General features: G+C 54.9%; 1 protein-coding gene across 1 annotated transcript in view; it reads right to left on the bottom strand.

The window, feature by feature from the left end:
• The window catches only part of CELSR1 (cadherin EGF LAG seven-pass G-type receptor 1), a 155,797-nt gene that overhangs the window by 64,018 nt on the left and 66,569 nt on the right, over positions 1-25,210 (bottom strand). The window contains exons 3-5 of the mRNA XM_007454088.1: positions 15,074-15,296; positions 8,928-9,043; positions 8,319-8,407 (exon numbers count right to left, since the gene is read on the bottom strand). Coding sequence (XP_007454150.1) covers positions 8,319-8,407; positions 8,928-9,043; positions 15,074-15,296 — 428 coding nt within the window. The remainder of the gene's footprint in view (positions 1-8,318; positions 8,408-8,927; positions 9,044-15,073; positions 15,297-25,210) is intronic.

Below are 25,210 nucleotides of genomic sequence, written 5' to 3'. Positions count from 1 at the left end.
GAAAGAGCTGTTGTGAACATTTGTATACATGAGTTGTATCTATAGTCATGAGGGATATTGGCCTGCAGTTTCTTTGGTACTGTCTTCATCTCATTTTGGTATTAGGGTAATACTAACTTCACAAAATGAACTGGGAAGTGTTCCCTCCTCTTCTATTTTCTTAAAGAGACTGTACAGAATTGGTGTAATTCTTTAAACATTTGGTAGCGTTCTCCAGTGAAACCACCTGAGCCTGGAGATTTCATTTGGGGGAGTTTTTAAAATATACAAATCCAATTTCCTTAATAGTAATGTAGTTATTTGAATTATTTATTTCACATGGGTTGGGTTGTGGTAGCTTGTGTTTTTTGAGGAACTGAGAATTTATTCCTGATACTAGTCATCTCTCTTCTCTCTTCTGTCTTCTCTCTCTCTTTTTTTTTTGTGTGTGCGGGGTGGTCACTCTTGCTAGAAGTTTGACAACGTTATTGATTTTCCCAAAGCTCTGTTTCATTGATCTTTTCTGTTTTTTTTCCTGTTTTAAAAACCACTGGTTTCTGCTCTTATCTTTATTCTTTCTTTCCATCTACTTGCTTTGGGTTTATGTTGTTCTTGTTTTTGGAGGATCTTGAGGTGGGAACTCATATTATTGACTTGAGACTTATTCTCTTTTCTAATATAAGTATGTAATGCTATGAATTTCCCTCTCAGCACTGCTCTACCTTCATCCCACATATTTTGGTATTTTGTATTTCATTCCTTTTAAATTAAAAACATTTTAAACAAACTTCCTTCCTCCCTTTTCTGAATAACTGAATACTTCAGTCAAGTCTCTACGAAGGCCCCTTGTTCCCAGCACCTGCTGGAGTCTGTCAATAGATTCAGGGCTGAGAGAGGTAGCAGCTCACAAGGCTGAGGCTGAATGAGAAGGGCAGCAGGGAGGCAGCCTGGTGAGGGCTGAGGGTGATTGAGGACAGCAGCTAAGTGAGGTGGTGGAATGGTGGGGTTGGCAGACTGTTTAAAGAATGGTGGACTGAGATAATAAATAACTATATTGAGGATAATGGGAACAAGGTTTCTCACCGAGCAAGAAGAGATTTACAAATATGGAAAGGGAAAAAACTAGAATGACTCTGTAGTGCTGGAATGAAATTCAAGGTTTTCAATAAGTAGAGATAGAAATAAATATAAAGTTCAGTATGTGTATATATGAGCATATGCACACATACCTATATATACATATATACACACATCCATGTCCTAGCTCTGCCCAGTGAGAGAGACTGGGAGTGAGACACCCTAGGAGCAATGAGCCTATCTACCACCTGAATCTCGGTTTCTAAATACCTTTCTTTTTTTCTTTTTAACATCTTTATTGGAGTATAATTGCTTTAAATGTTGTGTTAGTTTCTGCTGTATAACAAAGTGAATCAGCTGTACATATACATATATCCCTCATATCCCCTCCCTCTTGCGTCTCCCTCCCATCCCCCTTATCCCACACCTCTAGGTGGTCGCAAAGCACGGAGCTGATCTCCCTGTGCGACGCAGCTGCTTCCCACTAGCTATCTATTTTATGTTTGGTAGTGTATATATGGCCATGCCACTCTCTCACTTTGTCCCAGCTTACCCTTCCCCCTCCCCGTGTCCCCAGGTACATTCTCTACGTCTGTGTCTTTATTCCTGGCCTGCCCCTAGGTTCATCAGAACCATTTTCTTTTTCTTTTTTAGATTCCATATATATGTATTAGCATACGGTATTTGTTTTTCTCTTTCTGACTTACTTCACTCTGTAAGACAGACTCTAGGTCCATCCACCTCACTACAAATAACTCAGTTTCATTTCTTTTTATGGCTGAGTAAGATTCCATTATACATATGTGCTACATCTTCTTTACCCATTCATCTGTCGATGGACACTTAGGTTGCTTCCATGTCCTGGCTGTTGTAAATAGAGCTGCAATGAACATTGTGGTACATCACTCTTTTTGCCTTATGGTTTTCTCAGGGTATATGCCCAGTAGTGGGATTGCTGGGTCATGTGGTAGTTCTATCTTTAGTTTTTTAAGGAACCTCCATACTGTTCTCCACAGTGGCTGTATCAATTTACATTCCCACCAACAGTGCCAGAGGGTTCCCTTTTCTCCACACCCTCTCCAGCATTTGTTGCTTGTAGATTTTCTGATGATGGCCATTCTGACCAGTGTGAGGTGATACCTCATTGTAGTTTTGATTTGCTTTTCTCTAATGATTAGTAATGCTGAGCATCTTTTCATGTGTTTCTTGGCAATCTGTATATCTTCTTTGGAGAAATGTCTGTTTAGGTCTTCTGCCCATTTTTGGATTGGGTTGTTTGTTTTTTTGATATTCAGCTGCATGAGCTGCTTGTATATTTTGGAGATTAATCCTCTGTCAGTTGCTTTGTTTGCAAATATTTTCTCTCATTCTGAGGGCTGTCCGTCTTGTTTATGGTTTCCTTTGCTGTGCAAAAGCTTTTAAGTTTCATTAGGTCCCATTTGTTTATTTTTGTTTTTATTTCCATTACTCTAGGAGGTGGGTCAAAAAGGATCTTGCTGTGATTTATGTCATAGAGCGTTCTGCCTATGTTTTCCTCTAAGATTTTTATAGTGTCTGGACTCACATTTAGGTCTTTAATCCATTTTGAGTTTATTTTTGTGTATGGTGTTAGGAAGTGTTCTAATTTCACTCTTTTACATGTACCTGTCCAGTTTTCCCAGCACCACTTATTGAAGAGGCTGTCTTTTCTCCATTGTATACTCTTGCCTCCTTTATCAAAGATAAGGTGACCATAGGTGCGTGGGTTTATCTCCGGGCTTTCTATCCTGTTCCATTGATCTATATTTCTGTTTTTGTGCCAGTACCATACTGTCGTGATTACTGTAGCTTTGTAGTATAGTCTGAAGTCCGGGAGCCTGATTCCTCCAGCTCCATTTTTCTTTCTCAAGACTGCTTTGGCTATTCGGGGTCTTTTGTGTTTCCATACAAATTGTGCAACTAAATACCTTTCTTTATTAAAAGAATCCAGAGTTCTGTGGGTAAAATGACCCTTCTCCCTCCCTCCCTCTCTCTCCCTCTCCCTCCCTCTCTTTCTCTATCTCCCTCTCCTTCTCACTCTCTCCCTCTCCCTCTCCCCTTCTCCTCTTCCCTACGCCACCCCTTCCACATCCTCTGGAGCATCAGTTCCTGGACAGCAATAGAGTTTTATCTCTTTGGTCTTCTGTATATCCCCGTACCCTAAACAGTTCCTGGCACACAGTAGGCAGTCAATAACTGCTCCATGTATTAATGAATGAACAAAGGCATGAAGGAAGGGCTGCAGGGAGTGACGAGGGAGGCCAGACAGCCACACCCAGAGGACCACATAAACCACAGCAGTTCTGCAGGACCCCAGGAGAACTTTCATCAAGACCAGCCTGAAACAAGATTCTGAGTGGAAGCCCTTGAGTTTTCTGGAACATTTGTGGAAGCAGAGGGAGACGCCCCTGACCCCAGGGTGTGGTGGATCACACCGCTCTGCACCACCCCATGCATAGCCCACTTCCCTGGAACCCCTGGAATATAGTGTGTGACACAGACCCAAGAATGAATGACTTGAACAAGCCAGGTCTGAAGTGCAGCCGGGGCAGAGTAGTCCCTAATGAACCCTGTACCAGTGGCCCCTTCCCCACGGTCATGGGAATCTCAAGCACTGGGATGCTCTGCTCAGTGATCTCAGAGGATGCTGACACTTGAGAGAAGCAGCTCAGCTGGGGCTCTCACTTCACGAAGATGCTTTCAGCGCTGGACCAAAGACCACCCTTGTCATCTCAGAATCACTCGAACCAGAACAGGCCGCCTGCCGAGGCCCCGCTCAGGATCCTATCAAACTCCTCCTGGATGATGTGTCAGCATCCCCGAGGCCCAGCTGGGCTCCCGGACAAGGTGAGGGCCTCCAGGTAATCCCTCCAGACGCCCAGTGCAAGGGCCCCGCCGGGCACACAACAGGCACTCAGTGAGTGAGTGACTGTCCTCTCAGGCGTCCTCCCCAGGCAGAGCGGAGATGCCACATTACAGATGCTTCCACAGGAGGGTGCTTCTCCCCCTCCCCACGGCCCCCCAGGGTCTCTAAACATTTTGACACCGAAGGGCAAGGGAAAAGGGCAGACACCCCGAAGAGCCCTGACTACCACCAAACCCGAGTTCCAACTGCAAAGAAATCATTTTAGAACTATCTACACAAAACTATCGTCTCAGAACAACACGCACAAACTTCCATCAGGCGCATTCACTCTTTTGCGAGTTGGCAGGGGAAGTGTTGACCTATCGTGCACAATAGTCTCGGGAAAAAAAGCACATCTGCGACGAAGTGATGACTACAAATCCTCCCCAAACCTCCAGGGGTGGGTGTGGGCGGCGGGGTTCTGGGTCCCATCTGCGCTTGACGGAGTTCGACATGTTTCTGCAAAGCGTTGTCCGCCTTTAAAATACCTTCCCAGGAAAACGCCCAGCCCCAGCGGGCACCCAGGCTCCACCGAAGGTGAATTATACCACCAGACCTTCCCACTTCAAATGCCACCACGCAGGAGAAAAAAGTAAACTGACTTTGCCTGGCTCCCTGCCTGGGGGCACCAACCCATAGGAACCACATCAAGCGGCCCTGTTCTCTGATTTCTGGCTGCCTTTGGCCAACGGGGAGCCTAAGGAAATGGGAGGGAGAGCCGTCAGGAGGTCGCTTCTCTGCACAGGTGGCTTCTCTCCATGACCCCTCCTACTGGGTTCCATTCTGCCCTCTCCCCTGGTTCCTCTCGGCCTCAGGGCTGTCACAGCCCTGGGTCCTGCACTGCCCATCATGGGTGCCCCACACCCTGCGTCCCTTTGGTGATACGCCCTCCTGGGACCATCCTGGTGAGGTTTCCACCTATTTCCTGGGTGTGTGTGGGGGGGGTGACTGGTAAAATAGCCCGAACAGGCTCCTGGGCCCCAGCAGACTTGGGGAGGGTGCAAGGGGCCCCAGAGGTTTCCCACACAGGACCCACTCTAAGGACCAGACACGACGTGGATGACACAACAGATGCCCACAGAGCAGAGCGACTCGCCCCTCCCAGACCACTTCCACTGCTGCCCTCCTTGCCATCTGTCTGGCCACGCACCCCCCTGACGTGGGCCCTTCGCACTGCCCCCACGCCCCCCTCCAAACCTGCTCGCTCCCTGCCGAGCCCCGCCCAGGCCCGTGGACACATGAGTGCCTCGGGCCCTGAGACACAAAGCTCCCAGGAGACAGATGTCCCTGATCCAGAGCACTTTGAGCACTTCCCGTTGTGTGATGACGGAAACCACAGCAGGGGGGCCTCAAGGTCTACCTGCAGACAGCTCGGTTTCCTCCATCAAACAGCCTTGGGCAGGAGAGGAAATAGCTGAGCTGGCAGCAGGGGAAAGGCCTAATCCCGCGCTGAGGGTCTGCTTCAGATGCTGCTGAAAGGCTGGCCCTGGGAACGGAAGCAGCGGGTGGCAGTGATCCACTGCCAGGGCGTGTTCTCTCACGTGGGCTCCTCCTCCCTTCTCCCGGGGGCATCCCGGGGGCCCTTTAGGAGTGAGATGCCTCCTCGGTGCTCCCTGGAGGGTCTCTGTGAGCAGACCCTCGTGATGGTTCCTGCGTGCCTGACGATGGTCAGGAATGATGGATGCCTCCGGACCCGGGCAGGGCTGGCCGAGCCAGAGGTTCCGTCCCTGCTCAGCTGTGACAGGCTGCTGCTTCAGCCATCGGCAGGTGACTCTGGAACACGCCACGTGCAGGTGCTCTGGTGGGCAACCAAGGCTGACACAGCCCCAAAGCCCAAAGTCTTCAGCCGGCCCTGGGAGATGCGTTTCCCACACAAGCAGGAAGGAAATGCACCACGTGTGCGTCCTTTGCTTCCCTGACATGGAGCATGGGCCCCAGAGGGTCCCCTCGGCCCATCCCGACGGGCCTGCACCTTGCCGAGCACGCAGCCAACTGCCCATCCCTGATGTCCTGGCCCTGCTGGCAAGGGGAGGAGGCCAGAGGCTGAGAGCTCAGAGGTGTGCGAAGCCCAGACTGTGGGGCATGACATCCTTGCCACGTGGCAGCCACCTGCCCCGGAGCAGATGCATCTGGCAGGCCAGAGCATCCATTGCAACTCTTACTTTTCCTTCTTTCTACTCGACGGGGTGTGCAACATCCCGACAAAAGCCCGAATGTGTTTGAGCCAGAAAACCACTGACCCCTTGTCCCCAGCCTTGGCCCAGGAGGGGCCAGCCTCGCAGGAGCTCTGCTGCCGACACATCTGCTTGTTGGTCCTGCCCGGACACGGGACAGCCATCCCGACCATGTGAACAGAGGAATCAGGGGTCCGACCACTGTCCTGCTGGCTGGAGCAGATCCAGGCCCCGACATCAGATACAACAGTTCCTGCGCTCAGCAGGACTGTGTGCCGTGCTATGGGGACACAGAGGCTCACAGGGCGTGGTCCTGGCCTCGGGGCTCGTGACCCTCCAGGATGCTGGGGCACAGTCTTCGTACCTTTGCGCAGTTGAGAGCTGCCTCACTGTGAGAGAATGGCTGCGGGGGAGACTGACTCCAGGGCAGGGAGAAGGGGCCGAAACCATCTGACCTCGAGCAGGTTGTAGGGGCAGAAGAATTCACACGGGGGAGTCCAGGGGGCCCCTCTGTCCTCCAGGGTGAGAGAGGCCCACGGGTAGCAACTGGGGAAAGGACGTCGTGTGGGTTAAGACATTGTGAAAGAAAAACCCAAGCTGTGCATCCATCCCATCCTCGAGCACCCTGGAGGTCAGCAGGAGGGGAGGCTCTGAGGGTGCCACGGTGCCCACTGTCTCGCACAGCAGCCATGCAAGTCTGCTCCAGGCGGGCAGCAGGTGGGTGCACCTCACACTGGCCCCTAATTGTCCCAGACAGCCATAGGGGCACAGCTGCAGCAGAAGACTCCAGCGCTTGAGACGGGGCAGCTAGAAAATTGCAAGTGTGTCTTTGGAGGCGCGTTGTCTTCCTCTGGTCCGTCCCCTGCCCCCCACCCCACCTCCTTAACTGGCTCACGCGGCCCTGCATCAAGCAACCCGGGCATGGCCCAGACCACGGCCCCGGGGGGCTAACAGGAATGAGGGTGGCAGGCTGTCCTGGGGGCTGCGGTAGCCCAGACCCCGTCCCAGCCACCTGCGAATGCTCTCTGCTTGGTCCTCAGAATCCTGAGAGCGGCACCAGCCCCCGCATCGCTTCACATCTGCACCCTGACCCCACCAGAACCTCTCCCTGCCCTCATCACAAATACCGTACAGAGTTCCACACCCGAGTCAAAACCTACCCGGCCTCTGTCCTGGGCTGGGTGACAGGGGCATCTCCTGCCCACAGACCGGGGACAAAAACCACGGTCACCGTGTGGGTGATCACTGCTGGGGGCCTAAGTATTTCAGGTGATGGAGAAATGAGACGTAAGGTGAGCCATATGTAAAAAGGAGGCAGAGGGCTCTGATGGCTGAGGACAGACTAGGGGAAGGACAGCGACAGGGAGGGGTCTGTATGACACAGACTTCAGGCCCAAGTGGTGGGAGAGGTCGCCCATCACTACTGTGTCAAAAAGCTGAAATGCAGTAGACGTGAAAGACAGAAAGCACCCTTCCTCCATGGGTGTATCTCTTACAGAGGGAGGACCCCTTGTCTGCCAGCCAAGCCCAGGCGCAAGCCCTGTGGAGGCCTGGGTCGGGGCTCAGAGCAGGAGGGACCCTGGAGTTTCCCAGGAAGAAGAGAGGTTTGCAAAAACCACAGTGACAGAAAGCACCACAGCGATGGAAAGCGGGGCATTCTGATGCAAAAACCGCCAAGGAATTTCCTTACAAGCCAATAAACAGCAAAATGAAAGGAAACCCCCCAAAACGCCCAGACCTTCACAGCATTTCCTAGGGGAGCCTTCTGACTCTCAGGTTTCATCCAGGTAAGAGTGGACTACTTGGGCTTTGGAACAGTGTTTGAATGGCCTGGAATTTTAGCCACCAGTCATGACTCGGCCGAGGCAGCTGCAATGAATAAGCTCTTTCTGCATCCTCCCCGCCCCCCCACCCCGTGTAGGACTCTGGGGTCCCTGAGTCTCCCAACCCAGCTCTCCCTGGGGGAGTATCTGCCCCAGCGCAGGGCTTGGGTATCTTTACACAGACCCTCAACAAATGCTCATTTCCTAAATAACTTTTTCAACCAGCATATTTATTGAAATTTCAGAGTATAAATGTCTAAAGACCAAAAAGCTGTCAGGGCCCCCCCACCCCCGCCACCGGCCGCCCGGGCTGGGGGTCGGGTGGGGCGGGGCCGGTCCTACCTTGTTGTAATACTGCACCTGCACCGAGTGCCACCGCCCATCACTCACGCCCCCAGGAACCTGTGGCGCCACCATCGTTGTGGTCTCACCTGCGGGGCAGGGGGAGGTCCAGAGAGAACAGAGGTGAACAGACCACTAAGGCTAAAAGTCCTTCCAACAGTCTGGACGAATGTTTTTTCCAACCACCGGGAAAACATTTTTAACGGCTTTGTCAATATTTTCAATCTACAGAGGCCGAAGCACACTTCAATGATCCCCTAGTTTTTGGAATTTTGAGCTGTGTCTTATAAACAACGCTGCAATGAACATCTTTGTGTGTTCTGGATTTCTCCCACAGGACGGATTCCCAGATGGAGAACCAGGGAATCGGTGGGTCAGCACACTTGACGGCGCTGCACAGGATGGGGTGTTTTTTTGCTTTTTTGACCGTGCCGTGAGGCATGTGGGACCTTAGTTCCCCCAACCAGGGATCAAACCCACGCCCCCTGCAATGGAAGCGTGGAGTCCTAACCACTGGACCACCAGGGAAGTCCCGATGGGGTGGTTTTAAACAACCAAGTGCCCAGGATGTGCTCCGAGGGCGGCTCCCTCCTGTGCAGGAGGCTTTACCTGCCGAGAAGGTGAGCTGCACCTGCTCGTCCACGATCTCCAGGGCGATGAAGTCGTGCTTCTCATTGAAGCGGCCATTATACAGCAGCAGGGCGTTCCTCTCCTGGGTGGCAAACCTGGGGGGCCAAGGGGAAGCATGTCACACAATGAACGAGCCCGGGGTGGAAGGTCTGCAGATGGCCTGGAGGTGGGGGAACAAGAGGCTGCCCAGGCAACAAGCCCGGCCAGAGAGGAGAGAGGATGAGTACACCCGGCAAAGACTCTGGTCCCCAGCACTCTTTTGTTCACATCAGGAGTGGACAGCCCATAAAACCTGATTAGCAATGTTCTCTTCTGGAAGGAGCCAAGCAGATTCCAGGGGGCACTTTGGTTACCACAACCTGTACAGGTGAAAAGATTCCACTTGCATAGTGCTCTAGAAGGATGACACAGCCACTATACCAACTGGAAATATTTGGACAGTAAACACATGCAGTGCATACATCCCGCGTACACGCCCCAGGGCACAGAGATGTGGGTGTTGATTACCACCTCAGGGCCTATGCCCCTCGTCTCCACCACCACACTCCAGCCACACTTCATCCTTTTGCTCCCAAACCCTACATTCTTCCCTGCCCCCGGGCCTTTGCACCTGCTGTTCCCCCGTGTGGGGAATGATCTTCCCTGGCTCTGCAGATCTCCCAGATGTCACTCCAACTGTGCTTTCCCCAACTCACTTTATCTAAGTTGTGCCCCTCACCCTACAGGCTATCACACCACTCATCTTACTTCTGAAATTATCCTACTTATTTGTTTGTTTATGAGAACACATGATCCTTTAAGGGGACAGATGATGACTCCCATTCACTGCTGCATCCCCAACACCAAAACAGGACTTGGTCCACACAAGCGCTTGATACCGATGTGCTGAATCCACGGACGGATGGCGGCCCACGTGAACCAACAGACGCGTGGAAACGAAAGACTTGTGAGACTTGAAGCACTCGGAGTAAAAGACCACTTACTCTGACAAGAGACAAATAGCCTCAGAAATCCTCCCACCCCCTGAGGAAGCCTCTTCCATCAGACCCGAGGGTCCCTGACAAGTCACCAAGTCACCACAAGGCTTCCTCGACGCCCTGGTTACAGAGAACCCACAAACCTCCGGCGCGAACTTGGGACTGTTTCCTGAGCTAGCTGGATGTCTCTCTCATCGGAGATTAAGTGGGGGGAAATTCTTTCCTTTGATTCCAGGTTGGTTTATCCGTTTTCATACGGCAGAAGTCTGTCAGAACCAGCCTCAGGCATGTGACCCTAGCCTCTCCCTTGAGTTACATAAAATTGACATTTCCCACCCAGACCTTGCATCCCCTCGGTTTAGACGTCAGCAAGCACTGATGACAAACTCTAAAGAAAAAATACCTGCACGGCAGAGTGGAGGCTCCGGGTGTGGAGTGAGTGGGTGGAAGGAGGGCTGAATTAAGACTGGGATCCACTCGACCCCAGGCTGGCTTCCCTTTGGGGGGTCTCACTGTTGTGGGTTTCTCTTTGGACCGAGGGGGGTGGTCAGTGCTGAAATGGTCCTCCGGGCAGGCACCACGCACTGCTGGGAATGGACGATCTAACGATGGGACCCAGGGCCACAGGGAGGGTCTGAACAGCACAAGTAAAAAGGGGAAAGGCCAGAAACAGAAGCCGAGGCCTGGTGAGGGGCCAGGGGAAGAGACAGAACAAAGGATGGCAACAAGGAGGCTGGGACCAGGGAGCTGAGGCGCCCGGGAGCCCAGGCCCTTGGCAAACAGAAACCAGAAAGAGGAAAAGCAGCTTCGAGAGAAACCACCTGAAACAAAAGCCCTGGGCTATGGGCTTCCCTGGTGGCGCAGTGGTTGGGAGTCCGCCTGCCGATGCGGGGGGTGCAGGTTCGTGCCCTGGTCCGGGAGGATCCCACGTGCCGCGGAGCGGCTGGGCCCGTGAGCCACGGCCGCTGAGCCTGCGCGTCCGGAGCCTGTGCTCCGTGGTGGGAGAGGCCGCGGCGGTGGGAGGCCCGCGTACCGCAAAAAAAAAAAAAGCCCTGGGCCAGTGCCCCAGCCCAGCTTTCTCACAGTACGCCCGTCAAGAGGCAGGAGGCCCAATTCCTTCCAGGCCCTGCCCCAGAGCAACCGCAGCCCCGACATGGAACCGTTCTCCTGCCCACGTTCTAGGGGGGGCTTTCTATGATTTTGCTTTTGAAGCTAAACTCCCTGATTTGGCCTCGGCCCCGACCTTTTAGCCATCGTCAGGTGTGTCGGAAATCATCCATAAATTGTTGTCACGTGTGAGCATCTACGATGCTAGATTTGATCAGCAAGGGGACACGCACTACATCACGTGGGCACTTAATTAAACACGAGTGTTCTTTAGTTTCTCTGAGTCTGGAGCCGCCAGACTTCCTTTGCTGGTTTCCAGCACGTCTGCCGGCCGCTGTGTCCATGGGCCCCACCCCCAGGACTCTGGTCACCTTTCAGGTCAGCCTCCTGCAGCTTACTCGCTGCACTGCCTATGACAGAGGGCTGCCGGCCATGCCCAGGTGGTGGGTGGCTATGGCCACGTAGACACCAAAACCACATGCCATCGACCTGTTTGCCAGAAGACACAGGGCACCTCCGATTTGGCAGGGGTGGGCACCCACAGAAGCCTGCTGTTCTCAACATCCATCCATGTGGAGCACAGAGTGGCCAGGGGTCCCAACGAGGGGCCCTCCTTTTGGAGGCTGTGCCCACGTGGTGGCTTCCTGAGCACAGGGCTTAGGGGCAGAGGGAGGGGACATGGTGTTGCAAGCAGGCAGGGCCAGGACCAGGGCCTGGTGTAGAGGCCCAGCTAGAGAAACGGGAGGGCAACAGCAAGTGCCAGCTCACGTGAGTCCTCATAACACCCCTGGAGAGGGAGCCTCATCAGCCGCTTTACAGGGTGGGGTGGAGCCCTGAACCGTGTACCAAAATGTGGGCAGTCACCCTAAAATAGCGGCCCAAATGGCCCAAACCTTAAAACTGCCCTTAGAATCAAACAGTACTGCAGCCTTGCAGCCGGGCCCAGGGGGCCAACCGCAGCTGTATCTCCCACCCCTCCCTCTTCCAAGCTCCCGGGAAAGGGGGTGGTGCTCTAAGGACCAGAAACAGAGCCACAAGCAGGGCGCCTGGCGTGCACACGGGCTCCACGGATGACAGCTGCTCTTGTTATTTTATTAAAGCTGGTCTCCAAGGGAAATTCAGGAAGAGGGCAGAACGTGGCAAACACCTGCAAATCAGGACAAGCAGGCCCTGGGCCCGGATCCTTTACGGGGGCGGGGGCCAGAGGGAGGGAGGTTAAGAGCACAGGTTACAGGCAGGGCCCGGGGGTCCCACTGGACAGCCTATGACCTTGGGCAAGTATTTCAACCTTTCTGCCTCAGTTTCCTCACCTGTGAGATGGGGAGAACAGTGATACCAGCTCTCAGGGTTCTCGTAAGAAGGAAATGGGCCTGACAGGTGAGGTGCCAGAGCAGTGCCAGCACAAAGCCTGAATGTGGCCGCTGAGGGATCCACGCTGCAGTCTGTGATGAGTCGGGCAGAGCCCAGATGGTATTTCAGCAGGAACCAGCCTCCCAAAACAGACATCCTCCAAGAGGACGCCGTCTGCACCCCACGCAGATGTCCGGGCCCAAGAACGTACCAAGGGGCCGAAGCAGGGCAAAGTGGGTGCAGGGGTCTGCCTGCCTCTGCAGAGCTCCCAGCAGATGCTCCAGGCCACTCAGAATGCCCGGAATGTCCTCCCTCTGCAACTCAACCCCCAGATGGTATTTCAGCAGGAACCAGCCTCCCAAAACAGACATCCTCCAAGAGGACGCCGTCTGCACCCCACGCAGATGTCCGGGCCCAAGAACGTACCAAGGGGCCGAAGCAGGGCAAAGTGGGTGCAGGGGTCTGCCTGCCTCTGCAGAGCTCCCAGCAGATGCTCCAGGCCACTCAGAATGCCCGGAATGTCCTCCCTCTGCAACTCAACCCCCTCCCACCCCCCACCGGGCCAAAGAGCCCCTCCTCTGGGAGAGCGGGAGCCCCCCGGCCAACGTCTTGGGGCCACAGAGGGGAGCAGTGGGCGCTCATGCTTTGTGAGAATGGAACTACCAGCCAGCTGCTCGCCTGGGCGCCTGCGTGTCACGACACACGACAAAAAGCCCCCGAGGAGGGCTTCCCGGGTGGTGCAGTGGTTGAGAGTCCGCCTGCCGGTGCAGGGGACGCAGGTTCATGCCCCGGTCCGGGAAGATCCCACATGCTGCGGAGCGGCTGGGCCCGTGAGCCATGGCCGCTGAGCCTGCGCGTCTGGGGCCTGTGCTCCGCAACGGGAGAGGCCACAACAGTGAGAGGCCCGCGTACCGCAAAAACAAAAAAAAAAGCCCCTGAGGAGCTTCACGCCAGTGGGTGGACAGGCCCAGAAAGAGAGCTGGACCGCAGCACAGTGATGAGCACGGGCACAGCAATCCTGGAGCAGAAGCCCGGAAGCACCAGCCAGGGAGCCCGTGTGGCCATTTAAAGGTTTCAAAAGGACGTGCATCTGCTTTGGAGACTTTAGCCCAATCAAATCACCTGACAACCAGGAAAAAAAATCAGGATCAGGAAATCTGGCATGAGTTCACAGCCCCAACCAATGATCTAGTATGAAGGATGGGTTTAGAGCAAAAAGATCTGAGCCGCAATGTAGAAAACCTGCCAGCGACTCAAGCCCCCATGTTACCCAAGTGCCCTCATCTGGACTTTTCTTTAGGGGCAGTCAGGGTGGACAGCGGCCTGATCCTGCAAGCAGGAACATCAAAGGCTGAAGGCAGCAGACAAGCAGGCAGTGACCAGACGTCCAGCCGGAGCTGGAAGGCAGGTACGGCCCCGCCTGGGTCAGGGGGGCTTCCTGAAGGAAGCGGCAGCCGTCGGGCGGGCCGGCAGGAGGGGCCGAGGAAATGCCTCTGCAAGGCTGGGCAGGTCCAGAGAATCACGAGGTGAGGGTGGCCATGTCACAGGATGCGAGGTGCCAGAATCGGGGGTCACCAGGGGTCAGGACACAGGGGGCCACCCTGTGCCCTATTAAGAAGTTTGGGTTTTGCCCCAGGTGGCAGGCAGGCCCGGCAGGCCTGTTGGACAGGGATCCACCTGACCCAGGCTGAGAGCAGATGCCACCACTGCTGTTCCACGGGGGAGAGAGCGGTGGCCCAGGCCAGAGTGCTGGGAACTGGGAGGACAGTGGCGGGCGGGGGAGACGTGAGGTCAAGGGACTCACAGGACCTGACCGAGATGGGAGGGGCGGCGAGATGGAGGAGGACGGCCCGGGGGGGTTTCACATCAGCACCACGCGGCGCCTGTTGGCTACACCGCACCCCTCACCTGCTCAGGGTGGGCAGCCCCGCGAGAGGAGTCTGCCCCATCTCTCCCTGAGATGCCGTTCTCCAAAGGGCAGCTCAGAGGGAGCATCTTGTTCTGGGGGACACAGAATGCCACATTCCCCTAATGGGCCCCCTAAACGCTGACCAAATACAAAATACACCCTGTACTACTAAGGTAAACTTGATAGAAGCCTTTACAATGGAAGCGATAGATTTTTAAAAGTTAAATTAAATCTCTCGGAGAAAAAGATGCAAAAGTAAAAGAATGACCACAGCACACAGTCAGCCTGCTTTCTCCTGCTATGGGTCAAAGAACCAGGGCGGAAAGGGGTGAGGCCGCCCGCCCACGGTTTCCCAGCAAGCTGGCGGCACAGCAGGAGCCTATGCTGAATCTCATTCCCAAGCCTGCTGGGCCCTTTCCCTCCACCTTCCGTCCACCTGGGTGGCAGGGGTGCCCATGTGGTGGCAGGTGAGTAGGACCGGGTCAGCCGGGGGTCGGCTTCATGGGCATGTGAGCTGGGCAGGCAAACAGGGCACCACACCTGCTAAATGCTCTGCTGTCACCAGCTGGAAATTCTTAATTTTTGAACCATATCCTCAATTTGCATGGGGTCCTACAAATTAAGTGGCCGGTCCTACAGCCAGCGCCGGCCAAGGTGACTCGACTCTCAGAGGCCCCGGTGGACGGGGGTTGTTGTTACAGGACGGAGGGATGTGCGGAGACACAAGGCCACCTTGCAACCTCCAACCACAGGAGGCGTCGCGGGCACACGCGGGGACTCACGCGAGGGCCACGGTGAAGTGGAAGCGCTGCCTCAGGCCGCGGAAGGTGACGAAGGACTGCGGCGGGAAGCTCCTGGTGGCCACTTCGCAATAGGGCCTCTCGAACGCGCCGGGGGGGCACACGCAGTGGAAGCCGCCGATGAGCAGGTTCACGCAGGTGCCGCCATTCTTGCACACGCCGTTGGTGCAGCGGCCGGAGCGCGCGTTCACCTCGCAGTGCTCACCTGGGGGACGAGGGTGGGAGGACGTCACACGGTGGCCTGCTGGGGGGAGGGGGGCACTGCTCCCACCCAGGCTGCAAACGCCGCTGCAGAACCAGCTGCTAAACCCAAACCCGGGGGCATGTGAGGCCTCTGGGAACCACCCTAGGGTCGGGCTGCAATCAGACGTGTGCCGTTCCCGCTGGCCTGAGGGCACCCAGCGCCCGGTGGGCCATCTAAGGGTGGCGGGGCAGCGGGTTCCCAATAAGCACCCCAGGGGGCTCCTCGGCCGAATGCACCAGGTGGCCAAGCCACTCCAACCCTGTCCCTGTCCCGGGCCTGCCGGGGTCCCCGCCCTCGGGAGAGTGGGGGGACCAGGGGAACGTGCAGCTGTGAACACTTCTGGGCATCCAACCCCTTCCTGAATCCCCCGCTGGCTGAGCCTGGCTCCCTTATGAGAGAATCACCTAGAAAGAGTGAGGATGACGAGAAGGCCTCATGCCCTCCCTGCACGCTTGCCCGCACGACGGCTGGCCACCTCTGGGCCTCGTGGGAGACTCGAGAGCAGGCCAGGATCACTCTGGCCCAGGGCCTCCTGTGTGGCCTCCTCCCTCCCCCACTGCCCGGCCGGGCAACGCTGGATTCCAGTTCGTCTTTAATCATGTCTGTTCCTCCCACCGGCCTCCAACTGTGCTCCAACGTCCTCTCTGTGGCCTAATCCCTCACGACAGGAAGGTTCTGGAAGCTTCCACATAGAAACTGATCAGGCAGCCCAAGCTAACCCCCGAGGCCCGTCAGACCCAGAGTGCCCACCGCGGCAGCCAGCAGGGGTCTGACTGGGTGACCCTCGCTCCCTGGGACACAGCCCAGACCTGCCTCTGTCACAGGGTGGACATTGCCAGCCACCCACAGACCCGCAGCCCGACAACCGGAAATTCCCCAGCTCCCACCAATGTGTGTCACCAGTTTTGACTTTTAAATGAACGCATTTTAAAATAAAAGTACGACATTGCATACTAAAAAAAAGAAAGAAAGAAAGTAATCACTGTGCAAATAGCGCGGCATGGGAAGCCTTCAGCACTTTCTTGCGGGTCCCCACAGGAAAACATCAGGAGAGCTGGATGCCCCGGCCGTCTGGCATGTTTGCTCAGTGCGGTACCTCGGAGACCTCGGAGACCCTCCCTGTTGGCACTTGGAGTTCCTCCTCTTTCTTCCTAATGGCTGCACAGTATTCAGTTAGAGCAGCGGTCCCCAACATTTTTGGCACCAGGGACTGGTTTCATGGAAGGTAATTTTTCCACGGACGGTGAGTGGTGGAGGGGCGGGGGGGGGGGGGGAGTGGGGGATGGCTCAGGCGGTAATGCGAGCGATGGGGGGCGATGCGGGGCAGCAGATGAAGCTCCGCTCGGTCCCCCCCCCGCTCACCTCCTGCTGTGCAGCCCGGTTCCTGGGGGTTGGGGACCCCTGCGATACAGGACCCCATCAGAATTTAAATCACTAATGTTTCTTGTTCTACTACTGATGGTCACGGGGCTGTTTACAGCTCGCTTTTATTGCAGGTAACTTTTTGATATACATCCTTGGCATATTTTAAGAATATCTCTCTCGAGAAAATTCCTAAATGTGATGAATCAAAGGTACACACACAGTTGACACTTTGACAGCCGCACGTTTTTCTGACTCACCCAATATTTCCAAACCATCCTCCCCAAAAGGATGCACAAATTCACACATCCTCGCCAACACAAGGTATGTTCAATCTGTAAACTATTTTGCATTTCTGACAAATGAATCTTCAAGGTGTTTTATTTGCAATAATTTTTGATGAGGTTCAACATCTGCCTGAATTTTATTGGCAACGTCCATTTCCTTTCTCTGAACTGCCTGATTATTCCTGTGTTCATATTTCAAAGATGGTTGGTTTTGTTTTTATTGTGTTACACGAGGTCCTCATAAATTTCAGAAATTAACTATTCTCTGCCATTTCTGTGGTAACTCCCTCTTGGCTTAAGTTTAACTTTCAACTTATTTATGTATTTGTAGTCACATAAAAATGTTATATCTGCACATGGTCATATTTATCAATGCTTCCTTTGTGACGCCAGTGCTCTCGGGTTATTAAAAGGCTGGTATGAAGAGATACGAAACTCGGAGCTCCAGAGACATCCAGCACCAGGATCCTCGGTGCATGGAGGAGCGTGCATTCAAACGGCAGAGTATCATCCTGGAACCCAAAGTCACTGGGATCCCTAGACATGGGCTTCCCTGGATGCCCTCTGTGCCTTTCAATATTGAACCACGTGAATACATTACCTACTGTCTCAGTCTGCTCGGGCTGCTGTAACAAAATACCGTGGGCTGGGGGGCTTAAACAACAGAAGTGTATTTCTCACAGTTCTGGAGGCTAGAGGTACCAGCGAGATCAGGGTACCAGCACGGCTGGGGTCTGGTGAGGCCTCTCTTCCCAGCTGCCCGCTCCCTCTGTCCTCACACGGCCCTTCCTCTGTGTGTGTGTGTACAGAAAGAGGCAGAGATTTCTGTTGCCTCTGCTTATGTGGACACTAATCCCATTGGATCAGGGCCCACCCTGATCATTTACCTGAATTACTTCCTGTAGGGCCCACCTCCAGATACAGTCCCATTGTGGAGTTAGGGCTGCAACCTAGGAATTTGGCGGGGGACACAATTCAGACCAGAGCAGGCATGTATGAGACAACTGGGAATCTGAACTAACTGGATAGTGATACTAAAATTTATCATCATTTTAAGAAAGAAGACTTAGATGCTGTGGAAGACTGGGCACTGTGGTGTACCCCACATGTCCCTCCAGGACCAAGGTTCTGGAGTGCTGGGTGACGGTGGCTCACAGCTGAGACTCTGCACTCAGATCCTCCTCCTGAAATCCCTCACCCAAAGTTGCATAGCCCTTGCTGGGGCAGCTCACACCCAGCGAGGCGAGCGTGGAGATGGAGGGGCCCACAGCCCCTTGGGCTAGTGCAGCCACCTCCGCACTGTATCTCCAGAGCTGAGACGTGGGGTCCACAGAGGCTTTTGCTGCCACTGCATTGCAGCCCAACCTCTCCTCTGCACAGCCCTGGGTGCCCCCCACCCCTGCCTCCTGCCCCTGCCCACGCGTGGCTCCCGAGAAGGCAGATCTTGAGCCTCAGGGTCTGTTTCCCAGTGTGCAGATTTTAGAGAGCTCAATAATTGACTGGTGTAAGAAAATCCTTTCAATCTTCCAAGGGGAGGCTTCAGAATGAGCTTCCTTTTGAGGAACAGGTGAAAACTGATCTGTAATTAGCATAACAAGCATCAGAAACAAATCTCAACTTCCTTCTACTCCTCCCAAGCGTCTTCCTTTCCAGGTTGCAACACCCAAGAATGCACAACTCGCTAAGCAAAGGTAACCCAGTCTGAGTCCCTCAAAAACAGGGAGGAGTGTCGCAACCACTGACCTCTACTGAACTACAGAACCGTGCAGGGGCCACCGGGCCGGGGACCCAGGGCAAAGCCCACCCCCAGGGCCGGACAGTGTCAGGTGGGTTCTTTTTCGTCCCCCTCCTCCCCACCAGGCAGGGCAGGGAGGGAGAGGCCAGAAGGCCCAGCCAGGCCACCCACCTGTTCTGCCCTAGCAGGGGCTGCCCCCAAGGAACCTTGTGAGCAGAGGATTCACATGCTGCTCAGAAGGAAAAGGACGGCGGCCCACCCGGCTGCAGACCCTCCTCTCAGCTCCACCAGCAATGGAAACCGTCTGACCTCCCCCCTCAACTGCCCCCCTGCCCACTCCCGGGTTAGCAGGGTGCCCTGCCGGCCCCAGAACACCGGGCTCGGCCACCCCGCCAGGCAGGCTGTGTGCACAAATACACGCATGTGCACACATAACCTCACACACACTCGTGTACACACACCTGTGCCCTCACACCCAGTCACACGCTGCTGACACATCTTCGCACATACACCCTCACACATACACTCTCGTCTTCACACGCATTCACACCCATAAATGCATTCACACCCTCACACACACCCTCAGCCACACACGTACATACCTGCGCACACAGACACACACACCCACATTCACACCCTCGCACACACACTCTCACGCTAATCCCCGCTCCTGGCGTCTCCTCCAGGTGGGCAGCCTGCAGCCTCCTTAAATTCTAGTCATTAATTTTAAATGCTTAGCTGAAAGTGTATTTGTTCTTCATACACTGCAAATTCTTTAATCTCTACTTTTAAAATACATGTGACGTCTGGGAGTGTTTGCCTTCCAAGTCCCCACTTGGCAGGTCAAGGGCATTCTGAAATAATAAAGCCGCCGTGAGAGGACGGGGCGGGCCGTGCTCCGCAAACCGTGACGGCAAACAAATGGGGGCCTGGCACGGCCCCTTCCCACGGTGCTCTGCCTGTGGTGTTCCAGAATCCTGCCCATCCGGGCTCGGCCCAGGTGGTCAATGTCACCAGGATGAAAGCACAGCCCACGGCCCCAGTGCGGCCACAGCAGCTCCCAAGCTCTGCCCTCGTGTTGACTGGAAGTCTCAACTCCTCCACCTCTACCTAAGCATCTGAGGACTCCTACGATGCCCCCTCAAGGGCCACCTGCTACCGAGGCCCAGAGGAGGCAGGCCCTGAGCGCGTGCACGCGCGCGCGCACACACACCACACACAGCACCCTTTATTCAATTCCCGAAGACCCGAATTTGACTTTGCTGACAGTATTTCTGCTCATGTGTGGTTTTCAGCGGCTGCAGGGAAGCCTCATTCCTCAGGCCGCCCCTGTGAACAGGAGGACAACAGAGCAGGACCCGTGCTACCCAGAGCCATGCTGCAGCTCAGCCGGCTGTCTCAACGCATCTGCTGTCCCGTGGAAAGGGCGTGATGACGTGTGGGATTATTCTGTTCCTCTATTTAACCAATCGTGCAATTTCAAATCAGCTGCAAATAAAGCTAAGTCTCCATGAAGTTGTTTGCTTTAAGCACAAAAGATATCTTTTCATTTCCAATAGGTCGTTGTAGTATTCGTTTCCTGGGACTGCTGTAACAAGTACAACAAATCTGGTGGCTTTAAAAGAACAGAAATGTGTTCTCTCATAGCTCTGGTGGCCGAAAGTCCAGAATGAAGGTGTGGGCAGGGCCGTCCTCCCTTTGCAGGCTCCAGGGCAGGACCCTTCCTGCCTCCCCCAGCTGATGGGGGCTCCCTGTGTCCCCTGGGCTGTGGCTTCATCATCCATCTCTGCCTCTGTCATCACATGGCCGTCTTCCCTGGGTTTCAAATCTCCCCCTCCTTTCTCTTATAAGGACGCCAGTCACTGGATTCAGGGTGGACCCTAAATCCAGGATGATTTTACTATTCATCGAGAGCCTTACTAATTACATCTGGAAAGACCCTATGTCCAAAGGAGGTCACATTCTGAGGTTCTGGACACGAATCTGGGGGTGATACTACTCAACCACGCCAGTGGCCCTCCACGCCTGTCCTAGAGTTACAATCACAGTAAACGTTGGCCTCTGCAAACACGGAGTCCCGAGGTGAAGCAGGACCTAACCCTGTGGGGCTGCATTCCCCAGCTTCCAAGACACTCACCGGGCTCTGGTTTCTCTGCCCTCTGGGAACACTCCTCCCGGCCTCTCCCACCAGGCCAGTAAGGGGCGGTGGGCCAGGGCCAGCTCCCCACCTCTGCAGCCGTGCGCCAGGCCCCTCCTCTGGGGCCCACACGCAGCCATCCAACCCTTTCTGCCCTTGTTCTCTCCTCCGCAAACCCAGGCTTCAAACCTGTCTTCCCTCGCCAAGCTTGTTCTCTGGGTCCCCCACCTGGAGAGGGTCCTGCAGCTGCCCAGAGAGGGGCCAGGAGCCCAGGAGCCATTCCCTCCCCTTCTCCCTTGTCCCCACCAGTGCCATCCCCCAGGGTCCGTGTCATTCACCTCCACTGCCACCTGCACCCCCGTCTACACCAACCCCAATCTGCACAACCACAGACAGTGACCATCTCTTGGGCCCCTGGACCCACGCCAGCTGCTCATCACCTTACACATCTGCCCGTTCTCCACAGAACACCCGAGAGAGCTTTCCAGAACGCTGGCCTGGCCACATACTGGCTTCCAAACAATCCCGCTGCTCCATAAAGGCCCTTCCACCTTGGAGCCTGGCCCTCGGCCACATGCCAGCCCCGTCTACACCACACTCACCACCTCTCATGCCGGCCACACGGTCTCCCTCTTTGAAGGGAGGTTAGGGGATTCAGTAGGCTAATGGAGACGCCCCCCTAGGTCCACACTAATGCATATTCACCACTGTCAATGATCACCTGCTGGTGACCCCCTTTCTCTGTGCCTGGCATCCTCTCTGCTGGCCTCTGCAGGTGGCTTCCCTGTGCCTGGAGGCAGCTTCATTTCAGGCACCCTGCATCCCCTCGGGAGGCTTCGCCCGCCCACCTGACCAGGGCCAGGGCGCCCAGGACAGAACCTGATGGGCCCAGAATCTCCCCTCTCCAGAGGGCGCCCACCCCAGCTCCAGGGTGACACCTGCTGTGCAACTGTTCCCCAGCCTCTGTCTCCCCAGGCTCTGGGGTAGGAGCAGGGGCAGGGTCTGTCTGGGGGTCAAGTCTAAGAACATCCAGCACACAGAGGGTGCCTGACAGATGCCCTGCACGTAGCAGGTACTCGACGAATGCTTGTGAGATGAAGTCTTAAAGTGCCAGGATTTCCCCCCTTCCAAGCCATTGATGAATCCTGTACAGAATTATAAAACCTGCATAATTCACAGGTTTGATTCAAACAGCGTTGGGAATTTGTTGATCTAAGGAATGAAGAATTAATTCTACAGATAAATATGTTTTTTTTAAAAAAACTAAAAGGCAGTGAGGACTCTTGATATGCAGGTATATGCAGGTTTCAGATGAACTGGGTCCCCTGGAAAGGGTCTCGTCTCTGGGTTCCAGGACCTTCGTTCAGGCCAATCCCAGGCCCCCGTGTGCGGCTTAGCAGGGTGCTTTCCATGGCAGCCACGCCAGCTAAACTGCACAGTAATCCACTTACATGTTTCTTTAACTGTATCTTCTCCTCAGGGCTGTGCTGGCAGATCCCGATGGCCAGCCCTCGGGGGAAAGCCCTGATTTGCAGAACTGTCCTATTTCCATGGGACATCACAGCCAACCTGGCATCAGAACTCCCAGTTGTGAAGAGATGTGACAGGATGTTTTTTAATTCTTAAAATCATCTTACTTTAGGCAAATAATTAGGACTAAATTTAGTGAGCCCTATATCTTATTTTTAATATACAGCTCTTACATGAAACACTATTTTAATGCAATAAATGTTCTCAGGTATGCTTACTTAACAAGATTTAACTTCACCTTTCCTCTTCTAGGAATCCTCAAAGTAAATTTGGGCTTCCAAAATTTCTTCCAAGCATCCTAGTATCCTGCTTAGAGTCAGATGCTTGCTCTGAGCCATTCAAAACCTGGGGAAAGTTCCCCCATCCTCCTCTTGTGCACCCCCAACCCATTATGACTGCCAGCCTCGCCCGCCCACCGAGGATGAGGTTCACCCGAGCAAGCTAATAGCCTTGTTCAATAATTCATGTAGCACCGCAACCCCCTGCCAAGGAGGACCTGAGGCCTGGCCTCCTGGTCACAGCTGCAAACGCAGAACCCCGCACTGAAAACTGGGAAAGGGCCCCCGCCGCAGAAGAAGGCATTCGTAGCTGCAAAACAGGAGCTCCCAGGAGCCGAGGCCCCTCTAGCCGCCACGACCTCACGCACGTCCCCGTCACTGGATGCCTGTTCCACCCAGGCTTGGGGCTGGGGGTGGGAGGACAACACTGGCCACCCAGGAACCCCAGCCCGTAGCGCCAAAGCCACAGACCCTCAGGTGGGGAGCGATAAGTGCCCTAGAGAAGCGACAGCTTCACAGAGCTTAAACAAGGGCTCATCTACAGGCTTACAGGGGCGGAGGAGGCCTCGCAGCCCCTGGTGTGGGAACTCTCATACGCCCCCATCTTACAGGCCGGAAACTGAGGCCCGGCACAGGGTATAAAAATAACATTTTTTGTTTGTAACCAAAAAAGATACTCCTTAAAGGTAAGGGAAATGGAGAAGAAACATAGTGCCTGAGTGGGGGAGCCTCTGAGCTGAGCTGTGCAGGAGCGTCCATGGCAGTGGAGACGGCTCGGCCCCAGAAAGGGCCCCAGCAGAAGCACAGGGATATCGGGGGCTGGGCCCGATGCTGGGTGACGGGTGTGCACCTGGTCAGGTCTGCGAAGGATGGGGGGACAGCCAAACACCCCTCGCTGTAGAGAGACCTGTGGGGAGCAGGGCCTGGCAGGGGGAAGGTAGAAGGCACAGGAGTGTGTGTGCATATGTGTGTGTGTGTGTGCGTTATGTGACATGTATATGTGATGTGTGTGTGTGTGAGATGTGTATGGTATGTGATGTGTGTGGTATGTGTATGTATGTGATGTATGTCTGTGTGGCGTGTACATGTGACGTGTGTGTGATGTGTGTGGTGTGTGACGTGTCTGTGTGTGGCGTGTATATGTGGCGTGGGGTGTGTGCGCACATGTGTGGGACAGTCACGGCAGGTCTGGGGGAGGAGGGGCAGGGCGGGAAGCAGGAGATGATGGTGTGAAACTGGTTCCTGCCAAGAGGTGCTTCAGAAGATGCCGGGGTGGGGGCCAGCGGTGGGGAGCGCAGCCAGGCCGAAACCCTCGGCCCTGGAGGGGGGCCAGGGCTGGGCCCCAGGAAGGGAAGGGAGCGTAGAGGTTTTTATGGCTTCAGTTTTTCGATAAATTAAGAGACAATTGCCTTCTGGTCCTAAGCGATAGCTCAGGGCTTTGAACTAGAAAAACTAGACTCTCCAGAGGCAGTGATGCACCCACACAGCTTGTGTTGGAAGCTTCAGGAGCACGGAGACAAGGACAGGGTCTCTGAAAAGGTTAAATACTGAAAAAATTGGTCCATCCACCCTTCCATCCACCCACCCACGGCCTAGGTACACCCTCCCACCTACCCCCCCTCCGACCCCCGCAGAGGTGTCCCAAGCAGGCTCCCGACCACTGACTCAGTTTTCCCGGCTGGAAACCCTCCCTGAAGGCAGATTTCTGTTTCTGGCCCCGGGGCTATAGCCCCTAGGAGGCCGGGGTCAAGGTGAGATCGGCTAATTCTGTGAAGCTCTTGAGCTGAGCACCTGGCACGTGGGGCTGTCACATGACCCCCTGCTCTGAACTGGCTTCTTGAGCCTGGAGGCCCCATCTGTCCACCCCAAGCCCCGCACTGGCTGGCTCCCTGCCCCCAGTTCCCTTCAAACCTTTCGCCCTCCACCTCTGAGTTTCAAGGTTGTTGGACTGCCTCACCTTCTGGCCCGGCCCTGGAGCTCCCTCCCCTACGGGGCAAGGCTGCCAGGAAGGGCCCCTCAGAGGCCAGACACCTGCCCACACCACGGGGAGGGGAGGCCGGAAGCCCAGACCATGGCAGGCCTGCCCCAGGCTGGGGCTTCGGGGTGACTTCACTACTGTCTTTGAAGCAAATTCCCAGAACTCTGACACACCCATTTTTAAAAAATATAAATTAAGAATGCATTCCAGCACCAAAAAAAATGATTCCAGCTTCTCCACGGCTCCTGGCTGTAAGTCAAGAGTTACCTACACACCTGAGAGGTTGAAACCCGGCAAACCTGAAAAATTGCAGTGCTTTCCAAACTCCTGGTGCAGGTACACGGCCCGGCCCGGCCCAGCCCAGCCCAGCCCGCAGCCATACTTGGGGACCCCCTCCTGTCAGAAACGGGGTGCTCTCCCTACCCCCCTCTCCTCACGTCCATTGGGGGGAACAGAAAATAACCAACTCTGAAGTCAGCTAAACGGTGGCTCCTAAAAGATATGTCCGGGGCTTCCCTGGTGGCGCAGTGGTTGAGAGTCCGCCTGCCGACGCAGGGGACACGGGTTC

Source organism: Lipotes vexillifer, unplaced genomic scaffold, assembly GCF_000442215.2.
Source record: "Lipotes vexillifer unplaced genomic scaffold, Lipotes_vexillifer_v1.1 scaffold382, whole genome shotgun sequence".
NCBI classification, from domain to species: Eukaryota; Metazoa; Chordata; class Mammalia; order Artiodactyla; family Lipotidae; genus Lipotes; species Lipotes vexillifer.
Note: the sequence above shows the minus strand (reverse complement) of the source record. Positions and strands in the feature narration are given on the sequence as shown.